The following is an 18,086-nucleotide window of genomic DNA, read 5'->3' as shown; positions in this document are numbered from 1 at the left end:
CCCTCGTTATCTCCTGTGCAGAGATTTTCCGGAAGCTGCAGGGAGCTTCAGAATGGCACATGTGACCAGCGCAGATCCCTTTAGAGTTTCTGTCGGTCATTTTAAATAAGGTCTGTGTTGGTTGCAAGTGCCATTCTGAAGCCCCCAGCAGCCTTTGGAAAGTCTCTGCAGCATTCAGAGACATTTTGGCATTTCCTGCTGCCCTCTGCTGGCTTCCTGCTAGTCTCTGCTGGATTCTTCTGATGGCAGGAAAGGTACCACTTCTCCCCCCAGGGTACCCCTTGTACCTAACCCCATTGACCTCATAGGATCAATGGTTCATTATCTGCAAATTCACTAGGGTTTCCAGGAACCTAAACCTAGTGGATAATGAGAACTGACTATGTTTGAGAATAAATGAATATAGAACATAATAAGCCCTATCTGGTTCCTTTTTTCCATCACTCCAAGACCAATGGGCACCCCTAATGTTCTCTGCATGAAATGTAATAGGTAAACAACCCAATCCTATTGCATATCTACTCAGAAGTAAGTCACATTTAGTTCAATCGGTCCTACTTCCAACTAAGTATGATTGCAGCATTAAACTTCTCTTGACTTTATCATGACAAGGATTGTCATTTATTCCCGCCCCCATTGTTTCTTCTTCTGAACCAGAAGTTTGATTTATCAACATTATCAGGAGGTAATGTTCTGCTTCATGCCATCAAAAGCTTGTAGATTTTAGTATATCAGACTGCTGTTACAGGTACAGGAGTAGGCCAATTCAAGTTTCTTTGTCCATGTGGCTACGCTGATCATGTAGAATGTTTCATAGGTTCGTGGACCTACCTGAGCACACAACACCAACATCTTCTCTGTTAGTACAGTTAGTTTTCCCCCAAGACTTTGCTGGACATTGACTAAGAGCTGATTCTGTTCCCTTGCATCTGAGATCATCCAGCCAGATGTGTGTGTGTCCTCTTCCAAATAGCATGTGACCTTGGCTTGATGTTGCCTCTCCGCATCCAAACTGTCGGCATACCACTCTGGCATCCTCGATGCTCCAGCCGTTATCACAAATGCTGCTCCATTGTTCATTATAGAACACTTCAACTCTCCCAGTGCAGCGATGCGGACTGTTCACCAGCCTGAGGTCAACTACAGTGTCTGAGTCAGAAGCCACACCTAGGTAAGTCAAATTTCAGAGAGCGGATCAGCAAGTGAAGGGCTGGGTGTGGGTGAACAAACTGAAACTATATTTGGACAAAACAGAGGTTATCCTGGCCAAGTGGCCTCATGATCCAGCTATTGCTCTCAATGCACAATTCATGCAGAATGAATGAAATTTCAAGGGAGTCAGTCTTTTGAAGGACCAAATTCATGGTTTGGAAGTACTCCTAGATACAGCTGTGCTCCTTGACATCCACCCAACTTCTAACACTTTGAGTCCTTTTGTCAGTTCTGCAGTTATAAAATGGTTTTCCATGGCATGTGCAGTGCGTCGCTTGTGGCCATTTTAGGTGCACTGCTACACCCAGCAGCAGTGCTGGAGGAGCACTGTTGTGAGAACAAAAGGAGGGAAGGAAGTCAGATACTACCTTGAGCTCCTTAAAATGTGAAAAATAAATAAATAAAATCAACAGTACAAGCTAATGGCTAGTGTATCTAGGTGAAATCTCCAGAATGCTAGAATGCATCTCACAAGGGATCTTGGAGGATGTTTGTATTTGTAGATGAGGTGCTATCATATTTGTAGATGGGATGGTATAGCACATGTGGTGCTATACCACTGGCATTTATACTTACAGTTTAGGGATGAGTCTAGCCAGTTGAACCCTAAAAATGGACACAAGCCCTTTTATTAGACTGCCCTACCTGGCTGGCCCATGACCCTGGCTGAGTGTGAAATAATCCATGAAAAATTCCTGCGGTAACCCTTGAGGATTTCATTTGCCTTGTGATGAAAAATAAAGGGCAAGTATTCGTTGTGGTCTTAGAACTGCTGGTGAAAAGCCTGGTATACTACAGTTGAGTATCCCTTATCCAGACTGCTTGGGATGGGAAGGTGCCTGGATTTTATCTGTCTGGATTTTGGAATAATTGCATAACTATAATGAAAAATGCTTCTTCTTGCTCTTTTCACTGTTATTCATATGAATATCGCCTTTTTGACAATTTTCAACAATGTCTGTATAGGTATGCACCACAGAGCAGAGAATAGAACTTAACAGCCTATACCTGCACTGTGAATAAGAACAAGATCTTTTTAGTGTTCACACTAGAGCAAGTTTAAATATATATTCAAAAACCTACCTGAGCAGACAACACCAGCATCTTCTCCATGATTGCAGTTATTTGAGCCCAAAGGTTTTGCGGGACATTGACCGATGTTTGATTCTTTCCCTGTGCATTGGACATCATCCAGCCAGATGCGGCCAGCTCCTCTTCCAAAATGGGCTCCAACTGGAGCTGCTCTTGCTGTTCCACAACCCATTTCCCGGCACACAACACTGGCTTCCTGCATATCCCATTCATCATCACACACGGTGCCCCATTGGCCATCATAGAACACTTCAACTCTCCCACTGCAGTTATTTAGACCATTCACCAGCCTGATCTGAAATGGAACATCTGACTTTGAAGTCGCACCTAGGGAAATCATATTTCAGGGAGTGGGTCAATACATGAAGGGTTGAATGTGGGCAAAAGTGGCAATGAAATTCAGACAAAGCAGAGGTTTTCCTTATCAGGAGGTCTACTGTCAGGGTTGTGATGTCAGCCTGCTATTTAAAGGACGGCCTCCCTCCCTGTGTCCTTTGTCATCTGGTAAGAACACCACATGGTTTTTCCACCATATTTTGAGGTTCTGTTAATGCTTCATTCTAGACAGTTTGTGATTGTGCAGGGCTAGGAGTAGTGTGTATATATCTAACAATATTTGTACCAGATGCTATGACAAAAATCCACATTGGACTGCCTATGGTGCTTTGAGTCACTACACACATACTCCAAGAGTCACAGTAGCATGTAATGAGTGTCTGTTATCAGATGCTGCTCCCATGTGCTCTTTGAACAATGGGATGGCCTAGATTTTCTATGATAGTACAGGTGCCTCTAACGCATGCTCCCATTTGCAGAGTACAAGATGCTCTTCTGAGGGAGGACTGCAGCACACCCTCTACATACAATAAATGCACTTAAACACACACATACACACGGAACAAGCACTGAGATGGTCCCAGTGTGAAATGCAGCTATAAAGGTTAACTCTACTACGAGGGTCGCCCAGAAAGTAATGCACCACATTTTTTTTCTCAGCCTACGGTAATGGTACGAATGCGAAACTTTAGATATACATTATTTGAATTTTCAGGAGTGCGCACACAAATTTTTGGTTTCTTCAGACAGATAGCATAGCTGCAGCAGTGTTTCGAAATGGCGTCTGTAAGTGATGTACGTTACAAGCAGCATGTTGTCATTGAATTTCTCACTGCGGAGAAAGAAACTGTTGGGAACATTCACAAACGTTTGTGTACAGTTTATGGAGAATCTGCAGTCAACAGAAGTACGGTTAGTCGCTGGGCACAGAGGGTGAGGCCATTAGAAGGCAGTTCGGCAGAGCTCCAAGATTTGCAGCGTTCGGGGCTGCCATCCACGACTGTCACACGTGACAAGATGCAGCTTGCTGATGTGCTCATTCATGAGGACCGACGCGTAACGGCTAGGCAGTTGGCGCTGAAGCTGTCAATCAGCAAAGGAAGTGTGGATACAATCATCTGTGCTCTTGATTACTCAAAAGTGTGTGCACGATGGGTTCCGCGCTGTCTTACGGTGGACCACAAATCTCTCAGAAAAAAACATTTGTTCTGAGTTGCTGAAACGTTTTGAAGATGAGGGGGAAGCGTTTTTGTCCAGGATTGTGACAGGTGATGAAACCTGGGTTCACCATTTGGAGCCCGAAACAAAATGACAGTCGATGGAATGGCGTCATCCTCAATCTTCACAGAAGAAAAATTCAAAGCAACTGCTTCCGCCGGTAAGGTCACGATCACTGTGTTTTGGGACTGTGAGGGCGTCATACTCATTGATGTGATGCCAAGAGGCAGCACCATTAATTCTGAAGCTTATGTGAAGACATTCACCAAACTCAAGAAGCGCTTCCAGTGACTTCGGCACCATAACAACCCAGGTGAATGTTTGATTCAACATGATAACGCTCGGCCTCACACAAGTTTGAGGACTTCGGAACACATCACTAAACAGGGTTGGACTGTGTTACCCCATCCACCCTACAGCCCTGACCTAGCTCCCTCAGACTTCCACTTGTTTGGGCCATTAAAGGATGCCATTCGCGGAAGACATTTTGAGGATGACGAAGAGGTGATTCGCACAGTGCAGAAATGGCTTCGTGACCAGAACAAGGAGTGGTACCGACAGGGCATACATGCCCTTGTGTCTCGCTGGAGGAAGGCCATAGAACTGGACGGAGATTATGTGGAAAAATAGGGAGTGTAGAAGAAACATCATTCTTTCTAGTGTGTAAGTTTCATTGTGTTCAATAAATAATTGTTGAAGAAAAAAATGTGGTGCATTACTTTCTCTTGCATCAACAATGCACCACATGATGATCCACAGGAAACCATAATAAATATATTGGTTAAAGTGAGAATCAACTTCTAATACTTCATGAACTATTTCAATGGGACTTACTCCAAGGTAAGCAGGATAAGATTGCAACCTGAGCAAACTAGTTTTCTGTCCTAGTGTCAAAGCCTCCAGTCTTTCAGTGAGGAACAGCAAAGAGGGTGGGGGCGTTTAAAGGCAGGACAGTCTCCCAAGAGCTTGAAATTGAGCATTCTTGGTGCTAATAAAGCGAAACCAGTTTGCTGGGAATTGAGATTTCATAGAAGGATGAATAACATTTTATTTGCACATTTTTGTGCTTAGGAAATTATGTGGAATATATGAATTTTAGTGTCTTTCAGCCAATGGAAATTCTGGAGCTGGGTTGTTGTATTAATTCAGATACCACTTTTTGTTCTGCTTCCCACTGTTCAGTAAGAATGTGTTGTATGTTGTATCTTATGCAGAACAAGTGAAACAGGCTGTATGAAACCATCACTGTGTACTGGTGGCGGTCCTGGGGAGGTCAGGAGGGGCAAAAGTCCCAGGGTGCCATGCCTGTGGGCCCTGTGGAGGTGGCATACCCACACCTGCCACCACACCACTGTTGCTGTCACCTGTGCCCACCCTCCAGAGTTGTCACACAGGCTGGGGAGGCCCTGCACTGCATCCCCAGGTGCTTCAAGAGCCTTCTGTGGCCTCCAGAGCACGGTTAAATCATACTTCTGGTTTTCATTGGAAAACCAAAAGTACTTTATACCATTAAGTCTGGAGGACTCAGAAGGCTTTCAGAGTGCCCAGGGATGTCACCTGTAGCTCTGTATGGCTGATAAACCTCCTCTCAGGAGGGCCGGTCTTGCAGACATAGAGGCATGTTGCAGTCCTGTGCCCCAGGGCGGCACAGGGGCCAGGTCTGCAACTGCTGTGTACTGCACTGTTAACTCAGTGGAAGGTTCCATTTTGCTTCTTTGAGGCATAATCAAGTTGCTGACTTGAAGTTACTTTATGGTAGATCACAATTTGCATATTTTCTCTTCTGTCATTTGCTGTTAATGCATCGCTAGGTGAGAACAAAATGCTTATTTCTGGTAATCACCTGCTTAATGACTTCACTTCCTGCCCAATGACATCACTTCTGGTCTTCAGCAGGTGCAATGAATGCTGTTAGTCCCCCTGTATGAAATGAGCTTGATATCCCTGCTCTATACACTCACACATAAGTACACATCAACACACATACACAAACAGAACAAGGACTTTGAGTGTCCCGATGTGAAATGCAGGTGCAAAGGTTAGCTCTACCACTTTCAGAAACAAATGTTCCATCTTTTCTTGGTGACCTCTTACATCAACAATGCATCATATGAAATTCTGGAGACATAGGAAATGTATCTGACAAAGTGTGAATCAACTTCTATAACTTCAGGAACCTACCCGAGCAGACAACACCAGCATCTTCTCCATGATTGCAGTTATTTGCGCCCAAAGGTCTTGCAGAACACTGGCTGAGGGTTGGTTCTGAGCCTGTGCATTGGACATCATCCAACCAGATGGGGCCAACTCCTCTTCCAAAGTGGGCTCCAGTTGCGGCTACTCTTGCTGTTCCACAGCCCATCTGCTGGCATACAACTCTGGCTTCTCTCATGTCCCATTCATCATCGCAAACAGTGCCCCACTGGCCATCATGGAACACTTCAACTCTCCCGCTGCAGTTATTTAGACCATTCATCAGCCTGATCTGAGATGGAGCATCTGATTCTGAAGTTCCAAGTAGAGAAATATTTCAGGGAGTTAGTCAATACATGAAGAGTTGAATGTGGGCAAACAAGTGGCAATGAAATTCAGATCAAGCAAAATTTTCCTCATCAGGAGGCCTACTGACAGTTCTGACAGTGCTGTTAGGCCTACTGACAGTACTTTAAATAGTCCTGCTATTTAATGGACGGCCTCCCTCTTTGTGCTTCAGCTTGCTCCACCACCTTTTATTGCTCGCTCCACCACCTTTTGAAGTTTTGTTGATGCTTTATGTGTTACTATGAGCCTTCTTGGTAGCTAAACAGTTTGTGATTGCTCAGAGCTAGGAGTATAGTATATCTCGGACAATGTTGGTATCGGGTGCTTAAAATCCTATTACAGAAATCCACATTGGACTGCCCATTTTGCTTACACACTCTGTACACACACACACACACGCTCCAAGAATCACGGTAGCATGTGATGGATGCCTGCTATCAGAGGCTGCTCCCACCTGCTTTGTTGAGCAATGGGATGGCCTAGATCTTCCATGATGATTCAGGTGCCTCTAACGTATGCACCCATTTGCATATAGAGTGCTAGATGCTGTACTGGGGGAGGACTGAAGTACGTACATTCTCTGTACACTGAAACATAAGTACAGAGGGCCCCCTGTATCCGTGGAACCCATATCCGCCGTTTCAGTTAATCATAGATTCGGTCTGCACTATCCGCGTACCCCTTGCACTTGCCTCCAGACAGTCTTTTGAACATAGCAAAGACCGCGTGCATCCATCCACAGCCTCTACCAAGCTCAGAATGACTCTTACAAGGAGAAAAAACATCCCTTCCAGTGATTTCAGAAACACTGAAAGTGACATTTTCATGCCTTTAAAAGGTTTTATGAAAGCTGGGGAAGCTTCGAAGGTCCAGGCCCAAGCTGATGTGATGTTACAAAGCAGTGGAAGCAACCCCTAGTATGTCCTATCATAACGCAGATTCCTGCAAGACATCCTCTCTTATACAGATTGAGTCCTGAGCACTAGGAATTACATGATTCTCTTGGCAAACTTCTGCAATTAATGCCACTCTAATGGAAGATTCAGGGAGCTGACCAGGCTAGGTTGGCCTTCTAATGGACTCAGACGCTTAATGACGTTATCCGAAGACACTTCTAGTTTGCACATGAGACTTCCGGTTGTGTGTATTTAACCCAAGGAATTTGGAATCCATGGGTGGGAGGGAGTGTGTGTTTGTGTATGTCCTGAAACAGTTCCTCTGTGCGTACTGATGGGCCACTGTATACTCTTACATCTAACAAGCACTACATAGTATGAAGGTTCAGAAGAAAGATTGACCTGGTTCCCACCAAACCTTCTGTAGAACTCATATAAGGGCCCTAACCTCATTTTGGAGTAGTAGTATTAATCCTTGGGGTTTGTAGTGGGGTAATGGCGGTTCTTGCACTTTGGACTCCTGAACCAGTTAATCAGGTATGAATGATAGGGGATAAAGGGGGAGAACTGCAGTACACACTCCACACACTCACACATATGTGCACATGGTCACTCACATGCACACAAAACAAGCACTGTGATGGTCCCAATGTATAAAGCAGGTATAAAAAGTTATCGCCATCATTTTCATAAACAAACTTTCTATCCTTGTATCCTACTGCATGAAAAATGCACCACATAGTGGACATGTTTCAGGAGAATATATGTCCATAAAAATGTATCTATCAAACTGTCAGTCACCCTTTTTACATTAATGAACCTACCTGAGCATATAGCACCAGCATCTTCTCCATGATTGCAGTTATGTGATCCCCAAGGTTTTGCTGGGCATTGACTGAGAGCTGATTCTGTCCCTGTGCACTGGACATCATCCAGCCAGATGGGACCAGATCCTCTTCCAAACCAGGCTTCAGCTGGGGCTGATCTTGCCTCTCCACAGCCCAGCTGCTGACAAACAATTCTGGCGTCCTCGGTATCCCAGTTATCATCACAAATGGTGCCCCACTGGCCATTATGGAACACTTCCACTCTCCCACTGCAGTTACTTGGACCGTTCACCAGCCTGATCTCAAGTTCAGGGTCTGACTCTGAAGTCCCATCTAGGTAAATCAAATTTCAGAGAGTGTGTCACTGTGCATATTGCTGAATAAGGGAAAACAAGGTTAAATGTAAAGGGGAGATGGTAGAGTTTTTCCTATTCAGAAATGTATGTACTCAGTGCCAAGGTGCTAGCATGTTTCCAGGAAAGAGGTTCTACTTATTTAACTTTTCATCACTGCTCCAGAGTGTGTTGGAGGCATTCTTGAACCAGGTAGGTATAAATCACTTAAGCCAGGGCTCCAAGATAAGTGGCAAAATTGGTTAGCGAAATTCTGCTTCAGCAGCCACCCATACACAATGGAAGCACAATCATTTGCCACTGTGAAATGCAGAGTTAACCATTAGCTCCATTGTTTACAGAAAGAATTGTTCCACTTTTTCATTTCAAACTCTTGCATCCCCCATAGCAATCATGGAACAGATTTCTGAAGAATAAGCGAATACAGGAAATTTATCTGGTGAAGGAATCTCAATCAGACTTTTTAGTAATTCAAGAAGCTACCTGAGCAGATAACAGCAGCATCTTCTCCATGATTGTAGTCATTTGCTCCCCAAGGTCTTGCTGGACATTGGCTGAGGGCTGCTTCTGTCCCTGTGCATTGAACATCATCCAGCCAGATGGGGCCAGCTCCTCTTCCAAAATGGGCTCCAGCTGGAGCTGCTCTTGCTGCTCCATCCGCTGGCATATGTCTCCGGCATCCTTAAGGTCCCATTCATCATCACAAATGGTGCCCCACTGGCCATCATGGAACACTTCAACTCTCCCACTGCAGTTAGACCAGTGGTTCTCAAACTGGTGGGTTGTGCCCCACCAGTTGGTGTAATGCATCCCCCGTTCCTTTAAGGGACGGGGGAAGGGAGGCAGCACTGCGATCCCCAGGATTGCACCACTAAGCAGTGCAACGGGGGTGCTTGTGACTTACTTGGAATGGTGTAGGGCTGCAGGAGGTGCAGGGAGCCCTGTGCAGCCTTCCACAGCACTCCCCGAGGTTTAGAAGCTTCAGTAGAAGCAGGCACAAAGCACCTCCTGCAAAACAGAGGTGCAGGAGATTCCGCTGCATCTCTATTGTAGTTTCCAAGCCTTGGGGAACACTGTGGAGGGCTGCGCAGGACTCTCTGTACCTCCTACAGCCTGATGCAGCCCTACACCATTCCAAGTAAGTCACAAGCATCCCCCTCGCCCCCCCCTTAGTGGTGCAATCCTGGGGATCGCAGCGCTGCCCTAGCCCCTCCCCCTCAAGAACTTACTGAGGGAGTAACGCTCCCTCAAAGTTTGAGAAACCCTGATTTAGAACCATTCATCAGCCTGATCTGAAGTGGAGCATCCGACTCTGAAGTCGCACCTAGGGAAATCATATTTCAGGGAGTGGGTCAATACATGAAGAGTTGAATGTGGGCAAACAAGTGGCAATGAAATTCAAATAAAGCACAGATTTTCCTCATCAGGAGGCCTACTGACAGGGCTGGGGTGTCAGCCTGCTACTGAAAGGATGGCCTCCTTTTCTGTGTTTCTGCTGTTCTTTAACTTCTCTTAAGATCGCCATATTGCTTGCACCACCACCTTTGAGGTTCTGTTGATGTTTCATTTGTCACCATAGACATGAACAGAGTGTATATCGAACAATGTTGCCACCAGGTGTTGAAAGTCCTATGACAGAAATCCACATTGGACTGCCCATGGTGCTTTGGGTCCATACACACACACACTCCAAGAGTCACGATAGCATGCGATGGCTGCTTGCGATCAAATGCTGCTCCCACCTGCTCTGTGAACAATGGGATGATCTAGAACTCCCATGATGATACAGGTGCCTATAAAATATATTCCCATTTGAAAATAGAGTACTAGATGCAGTACTGGGGGAGAACTACAGCACGCCCTCTACACACTCACACATGTGCACTTGAATACACATATGCACACAAAACATGCAGTGGTCCCAATGTGAAATGCAGGTATAAAGGTTAGCTCTACCATTTCTATCCTAATGCATCAACAATGAACCATATGATGGTGACGTTTCTGGAGAATAACCGACCACAGGAAAGGTATCTACCGAGTGTCAGTCACCCTCTTTACATTCGTGAACCTACCTGAGCAGACTACACCAGCATCTTTTCCATGATTGCAGTTATGTGATCCCAAAGGTTTTGCTGGGCATTGACTGAGAGCTGATTCTGTCCCTGTGCACTGGACATCATCCAGCCAGATGGGACCAGATCCTCTTCCAAACCGGGCTCCAACTGGGGCTGATCTTGCCTCTCCACAGCCCAGCTGCTGACATACAATTCTGGCATCCTTGATGTCCCAGATATCATCACAAATGGTGCCCCACTGGCCATTATGGAACACTTCCACTCTCCCACTGCAGTTACTTGAACCGTCCACCAGCCTGATCTCAAATTCAGGGTCTGACTCTGAAGTCCCATCTAGGTAAATCAAATTTCAGAGAGTGTGTCACTGTGCATATTGCTGAATAAGGGAAAACAAGGTTAAATGTAAAGGGGAAATGGTAGAGTTTTTCCTATTCAGAAATGTATGAACTCAGTGCCGAGGTGCTAGCCTGCTTCCAGGAAAGAGGTTCCATTTAACTTTTCATCACTGCTCCAGAGTGTGTTGGAGGCATTCTTGGACCAGGCAGGTATAAATCACTTAAGCCAGGGCTCCAAGATAAGTGGCAATATTGGTTAGCAAAACTCTGCTTCAGCAGCCACCCATACACAATGGAAGCACAATCATTTGTCACTGTGAACCATTAGCTCTATTGTTTACAGAAAGAATTGTTCCACTTTTTCATTTCAAACTCTTGCATCCCCCACAGCAATCATGGAACAGATTTCTGAAGAATAAGCGAATACAGGAAATTTATCTGGTAAAGAAATCTCAATCAGACTTTAGTAATTCAAGAAACTACCTGAGCAGATAAAAGCAGCATCTTCTCCATGATTGCAGTCATTTGCTCCCCAAGGTCTACCTGGACATTGGCTGAGGGCTGCTTCTGTTCCTGTGCATTGGACATCATCCAGCCAGATGGGACCAGATCCAAAATGGGCTCCACCCATTTTGGGCTCCACATCCTCTACACACTCACATATATGTGCACTTGAACACACATATGCACACAGAACACATAGTGGTCCCAATGTGAAATGCAGGTATAAAGGTTAGCTCTGCCATTTTGAGAAATAAAAGGTCCATCCTTTTTTGCATCCTATTGCATCAACAATACACTACATAATGGTGAAGTTTCTGAAGACTAACTGACCATAGGAAATGTAAAGAGGGTGCATGACATGTTGACAGATACTTTAAATGAACCTACCTGAGCATACTACACCAGCATCTTCTCCATGATGGCAGTTATGTGATCCCCAAGGTTTTGCTGGGCATTGACTGAGAGCTGTTTCTGTCCCTGTGCACTGGACTGCATCCAGCCAGATGGGACCAGATCCTTTTCCAAACCAGGCTCCAACTGGGGCTGATCTTGCCTCTCCACAGCCCAGCTGCTGACATACAATTCTGGCATCCTTGATTTCCCAGATATCATCACAAATGGTGCCCCACTGGCCATTATGGAACACTTCCACTCTTCCACTGCAGTTACTTGAACCGTCCACCAGCCTGATCTCAAATTCAGGGTCTGACTCTGAAGTCCCATCTAGGTAAATCAAATTTCAGAGAGTGTGTCACTGTGCATATTGCTGAATAAGGGAAAACAAGTTAAATGTAAAGGGGAAATGGTAGAGTTTTTCCTATTCAGAAATGTATGAACTCAGTGCCGAGGTGCTAGCCTGCTTCCAGGAAAGAGGTTCCATTTAACTTTTCATCACTGCTCCAGAGTGTGTTGGAGGCATTCTTGGACCAGGCAGGTATAAATCACTTAAGCCAGGGCTCCAAGATAAGTGGCAATATTGGTTAGCAAAACTCTGCTTCAGCAGCCACCCATACACAATGGAAGCACAATCATTTGTCACTGTGAACCATTAGCTCTATTGTTTACAGAAAGAATTGTTCCACTTTTTCATTTCAAACTCTTGCATCCCCCACAGCAATCATGGAACAGATTTCTGAAGAATAAGCGAATACAGGAAATTTATCTGGTAAAGAAATCTCAATCAGACTTTAGTAATTCAAGAAGCTACCTGAGCAGATAAAAGCAGCATCTTCTCCATGATTGCAGTCATTTGCTCCCCAAGGTCTACCTGGACATTGGCTGAGGGCTGCTTCTGTTCCTGTGCATTGGACATCATCCAGCCAGATGGGACCAGATCCAAAATGGGCTCCACCCATTTTGGGCTCCACATCCTCTACACACTCACATATATGTGCACTTGAACACACATATGCACACAGAACACATAGTGGTCCCAATGTGAAATGCAGGTATAAAGGTTAGCTCTGCCATTTTGAGAAATAAAAGGTCCATCCTTTTTTGCATCCTATTGCATCAACAATACACTACATAATGGTGAAGTTTCTGAAGACTAACTGACCATAGGAAATGTAAAGAGGGTGCATGACATGTTGACAGATACTTTAAATGAACCTACCTGAGCATACTACACCAGCATCTTCTCCATGATGGCAGTTATGTGATCCCCAAGGTTTTGCTGGGCATTGACTGAGAGCTGTTTCTGTCCCTGTGCACTGGACTGCATCCAGCCAGATGGGACCAGATCCTTTTCCAAACCAGGCTCCAACTGGGGCTGATCTTGCCTCTCCACAGCCCAGCTGCTGACATACAATTCTGGCATCCTTGATGTCCCAGATATCATCACAAATGGTGCCCCACTGGCCATTATGGAACACTTCCACTCTCCCACTGCAGTTACTTGAACCGTCCACCAGCCTGATCTCAAATTCAGGGTCTGACTCTGAAGTCCCATCTAGGTAAATCAAATTTCAGAGAGTGTGTCACTGTGCATATTGCTGAATAAGGGAAAACAAGTTTAAATGTAAAGGGGAAATGGTAGAGTTTTTCCTATTCAGAAATGTATGAACTCAGTGCCGAGGTGCTAGCCTGCTTCCAGGAAAGAGGTTCCATTTAACTTTTCATCACTGCTCCAGAGTGTGTTGGAGGCATTCTTGGACCAGGCAGGTATAAATCACTTAAGCCAGGGCTCCAAGATAAGTGGCAATATTGGTTAGCAAAACTCTGCTTCAGCAGCCACCCATACACAATGGAAGCACAATCATTTGTCACTGTGAACCATTAGCTCTATTGTTTACAGAAAGAATTGTTCCACTTTTTCATTTCAAACTCTTGCATCCCCCACAGCAATCATGGAACAGATTTCTGAAGAATAAGCGAATACAGGAAATTTATCTGGTAAAGAAATCTCAATCAGACTTTAGTAATTCAAGAAGCTACCTGAGCAGATAAAAGCAGCATCTTCTCCATGATTGCAGTCATTTGCTCCCCAAGGTCTACCTGGACATTGGCTGAGGGCTGCTTCTGTCCCTGTGCATTGGACATCATCCAGCCAGATGGGACCAGATCCAAAATGGGCTCCACCCATTTTGGGCTCCACATCCTCTACACACTCACATATATGTGCACTTGAACACACATATGCACACAGAACACATAGTGGTCCCAATGTGAAATGCAGGTATAAAGGTTAGCTCTGCCATTTTGAGAAATAAAAGGTCCATCCTTTTTTGCATCCTACTGCATCAACAATACACTACATAATGGTGAAGTTTCTGAAGACTAACTGACCATAGGAAATGTAAAGAGGGTGCATGACACGTTGACAGATACTTTAAATGAACCTACCTGAGCATACTACACCAGCATCTTCTCCATGATGGCAGTTATGTGATCCCCAAGGTTTTGCTGGGCATTGACTGAGAGCTGTTTCTGTCCCTGTGCACTGGACTGAATCCAGCCAGATGGGACCAGATCCTCTTCCAAACCGGGCTCCAACTGGGGCTGATCTTGCCTCTCCACAGCCCAGCTGCTGACATACAATTCTGGCATCCTTGATGTCCCAGATATCATCACAAATGGTGCCCCACTGGCCATTATGGAACACTTCCACTCTCCCACTGCAGTTACTTGAACCGTCCACCAGCCTGATCTCAAATTCAGGGTCTGACTCTGAAGTCCCATCTAGGTAAATCAAATTTCAGAGAGTGTGTCACTGTGCATATTGCTGAATAAGGGAAAACAAGTTTAAATGTAAAGGGGAAATGGTAGAGTTTTTCCTATTCAGAAATGTATGAACTCAGTGCCGAGGTGCTAGCCTGCTTCCAGGAAAGAGGTTCCATTTAACTTTTCATCACTGCTCCAGAGTGTGTTGGAGGCATTCTTGGACCAGGCAGGTATAAATCACTTAAGCCAGGGCTCCAAGATAAGTGGCAATATTGGTTAGCAAAACTCTGCTTCAGCAGCCACCCATACACAATGGAAGCACAATCATTTGTCACTGTGAACCATTAGCTCTATTGTTTACAGAAAGAATTGTTCCACTTTTTCATTTCAAACTCTTGCATCCCCCACAGCAATCATGGAACAGATTTCTGAAGAATAAGCGAATACAGGAAATTTATCTGGTAAAGAAATCTCAATCAGACTTTAGTAATTCAAGAAGCTACCTGAGCAGATAAAAGCAGCATCTTCTCCATGATTGCAGTCATTTGCTCCCCAAGGTCTACCTGGACATTGGCTGAAGGCTGCTTCTGTCCCTGTGCATTGGACATCATCCAGCCAGATGGGACCAGATCCAAAATGGGCTCCACCCATTTTGGGCTCCACATCCTCTACACACTCACATATATGTGCACTTGAACACACATATGCACACAGAACACATAGTGGTCCCAATGTGAAATGCAGGTATAAAGGTTAGCTCTGCCATTTTGAGAAATAAAAGGTCCATCCTTTTTTGCATCCTACTGCATCAACAATACACTACATAATGGTGAAGTTTCTGAAGACTAACTGACCATAGGAAATGTAAAGAGGGTGCATGACACGTTGACAGATACTTTAAATGAACCTACCTGAGCATACTACACCAGCATCTTCTCCATGATGGCAGTTATGTGATCCCCAAGGTTTTGCTGGGCATTGACTGAGAGCTGTTTCTGTCCCTGTGCACTGGACTGAATCCAGCCAGATGGGACCAGATCCTCTTCCAAACCGGGCTCCAACTGGGGCTGATCTTGCCTCTCCACAGCCCAGCTGCTGACATACAATTCTGGCATCCTTGATGTCCCAGATATCATCACAAATGGTGCCCCACTGGCCATTATGGAACACTTCCACTCTCCCACTGCAGTTACTTGAACCGTCCACCAGCCTGATCTCAAATTCAGGGTCTGACTCTGAAGTCCCATCTAGGTAAATCAAATTTCAGAGAGTGTGTCACTGTGCATATTGCTGAATAAGGGAAAACAAGTTTAAATGTAAAGGGGAAATGGTAGAGTTTTTCCTATTCAGAAATGTATGAACTCAGTGCCGAGGTGCTAGCCTGCTTCCAGGAAAGAGGTTCCATTTAACTTTTCATCACTGCTCCAGAGTGTGTTGGAGGCATTCTTGGACCTTGCAGGTGTAAACCAGTTAAGCCAGGGCTCCAAGATAAGTGGTAAAGTTCAGTCAGTGAACCTCTGCAGACACCCATCCACAGTGGAAGCACAGAAATTTGACATTGTGAAAGGCAGATTAAACCATTAGCTCTGTTGTTTACAGAAAGAATTGTTTCACCTTTTCATTTTCTCCTCTTGTATCCCCTACAACAATCATGGAACTGATTTCTGAAGAATAATCAAACATTGGGAAATTATATGGTGAAGGGATCTCAATCAGCCTTTAGTAATTCATGAACCCACCTGAGCAGATAACAGCAGCATCTTCTCTATGATTGCAGTTATGTATTCCCCAAGATCTGGCTGGACATTGACTGAAGTCTGATTCTGTTCCTGTGCAGTGGACATCATCCAGCCAGATGGGGCCAAATCCACTTCCAAAGCGAGCTCCACCTGGGGCTGCTATTGCTGTTCCACATCCCATCTGCAGGCATACAACTCTGGCCTCATTGATATCCCAGTTATCATCACAAATGGTGCCCCATTGGCCATTATGGAACACTTCCACTCTTCCACTGCAGTTACTTGAACTGTTCACCAGTCTGATCTGCACTGCACTTTCTGGTACCAGTGTTGCACCTAGGGTGACCAAATTTCAGAAAGTTGCCAGCAAGTGAAGGCTTGGATGAAAGCAAAAGAGCTGAAATAATTCAGACACAGCAGAGTTTTCAGTTTGGGAGGTCTACTGACTCAGTCTCAACCTGTTCTGCAAATAGCTGTAGTAAACTTGAAGAATAAGGCCTGCAAACTGGGAGGTCTTCTGGGTCCTGCTTAAATATCTAATTGATGACTATAACCTAGGACGTGTTGCTCACAACTTCTAAATCGGGGCTCTTGCATTTTCTGCCACCTTCTGTTGCACAGAGTTCATACTTGGCAGTGACTCAGAAAAGGAGCATCTCAGTGCTGAAACACTGTGTAATGCCATTAATCTAAGAATGGTGTGTAGAACCTAGATTGGCACTGGGCCACCTTTAATGCGTTGAGCTTCCACACTTACACTCCAAGCATAACAGTACCATGTGATGGGTAGACATGTCTCCTCCCACAATTGGCATTGTTGAATAGGAACAGGAACCCAGATGTCAAATGAAGCTCAGCCAATAAAGGATGTTTTCATATGTAGATGGTTACTGAGTAGAGAGCAGGTGTGTTTTCTCGGCTAACCTATCCCACTAGTGCCACAATAAAGAGAGGTTCTGAGGGTCATTGGGGCTGGGCAGCCTTACAAGGGACACTGGCAGTAAGGGAGTGTTTATCTGGGCCAAACCTGTCCAAACCAATCATACTCATGTTGTAGGGCAGTGATTCCTCTAATACTATTCATTGTCCGGTAGGAGCTGCCAAAGAGAAACCTCAATGATACAGTGACTCCTACAGAACAAGCATGAGAAAATATTTCTGAAGAATAACTGAACATAGGACGTTTATCTGGTGAAGAAACCCCAGTCAGCCTCTAGTAATTCAAGATCCTACCTGAGCAGACAACACCAGCATCTTCTCCATGATTGCAGTCATTTGCTCCCCAAGGTCTTGCTGGACATAGACTGAGAGCTGATTCGGTTCCTCTGCATTGGACCTCATCCCTCCAGATGGGACCAGTTCCTCTTCCAAAGTGAGCTCCAACTGGGGCTGCTGTTGCTGTTCCACAACTCATCTCCCGGCACACAACACTGGCTTCCTGCATATCCCATTTGTCATCACACACGGTGCCCCACTGGCCATTATGGAACAGTTCAACTCTCCCACTGCAGTTACTTGAACCATTCACTAGTCTGATCTCAAGCGCAGTGCCTGACTCTGAAGTTGCACCTACGTAAATCAGATTTATTTATTTTTAATGTTTGGTCAGTAAGCAGCCGCACGTAGAAGAACAATCTGGAATGAAAATTAGGTTAGACACAATTTTGTTCTAGTGACGTCATACTGGTGTGTTCATGCCCAGCCTTAAGGTGACTTCCCAAAATTGAGGCCACTCCCATTACAGGTCCTGCACTAGGCTGGCAGATCATTTGCAAGATAGCATTGACTTCCAG

General features: G+C 45.0%; 1 protein-coding gene across 1 annotated transcript in view; it reads right to left on the bottom strand.

Annotated features, from left to right (window-relative positions):
* The window catches only part of LOC136653183 (uncharacterized), a 124,895-nt gene that overhangs the window by 34,174 nt on the left and 72,635 nt on the right, over positions 1-18,086 (bottom strand). Inside the window, 11 exon segments of the mRNA XM_066630092.1 lie at positions 832-1,167; positions 2,296-2,631; positions 6,040-6,363; positions 8,120-8,455; positions 10,551-10,886; positions 11,780-12,115; positions 13,008-13,343; positions 14,237-14,572; positions 15,466-15,801; positions 16,294-16,629; positions 17,527-17,862. Of these exon segments, the coding sequence (XP_066486189.1) occupies positions 832-1,167; positions 2,296-2,631; positions 6,040-6,363; positions 8,120-8,455; positions 10,551-10,886; positions 11,780-12,115; positions 13,008-13,343; positions 14,237-14,572; positions 15,466-15,801; positions 16,294-16,629; positions 17,527-17,862 (3,684 nt within the window).

The sequence above is a fragment of the Tiliqua scincoides genome, chromosome 5 (genome assembly GCF_035046505.1).
Source record: "Tiliqua scincoides isolate rTilSci1 chromosome 5, rTilSci1.hap2, whole genome shotgun sequence".
NCBI lineage: Eukaryota > Metazoa > Chordata > Lepidosauria > Squamata > Scincidae > Tiliqua > Tiliqua scincoides.
Note: the sequence above shows the minus strand (reverse complement) of the source record. Positions and strands in the feature narration are given on the sequence as shown.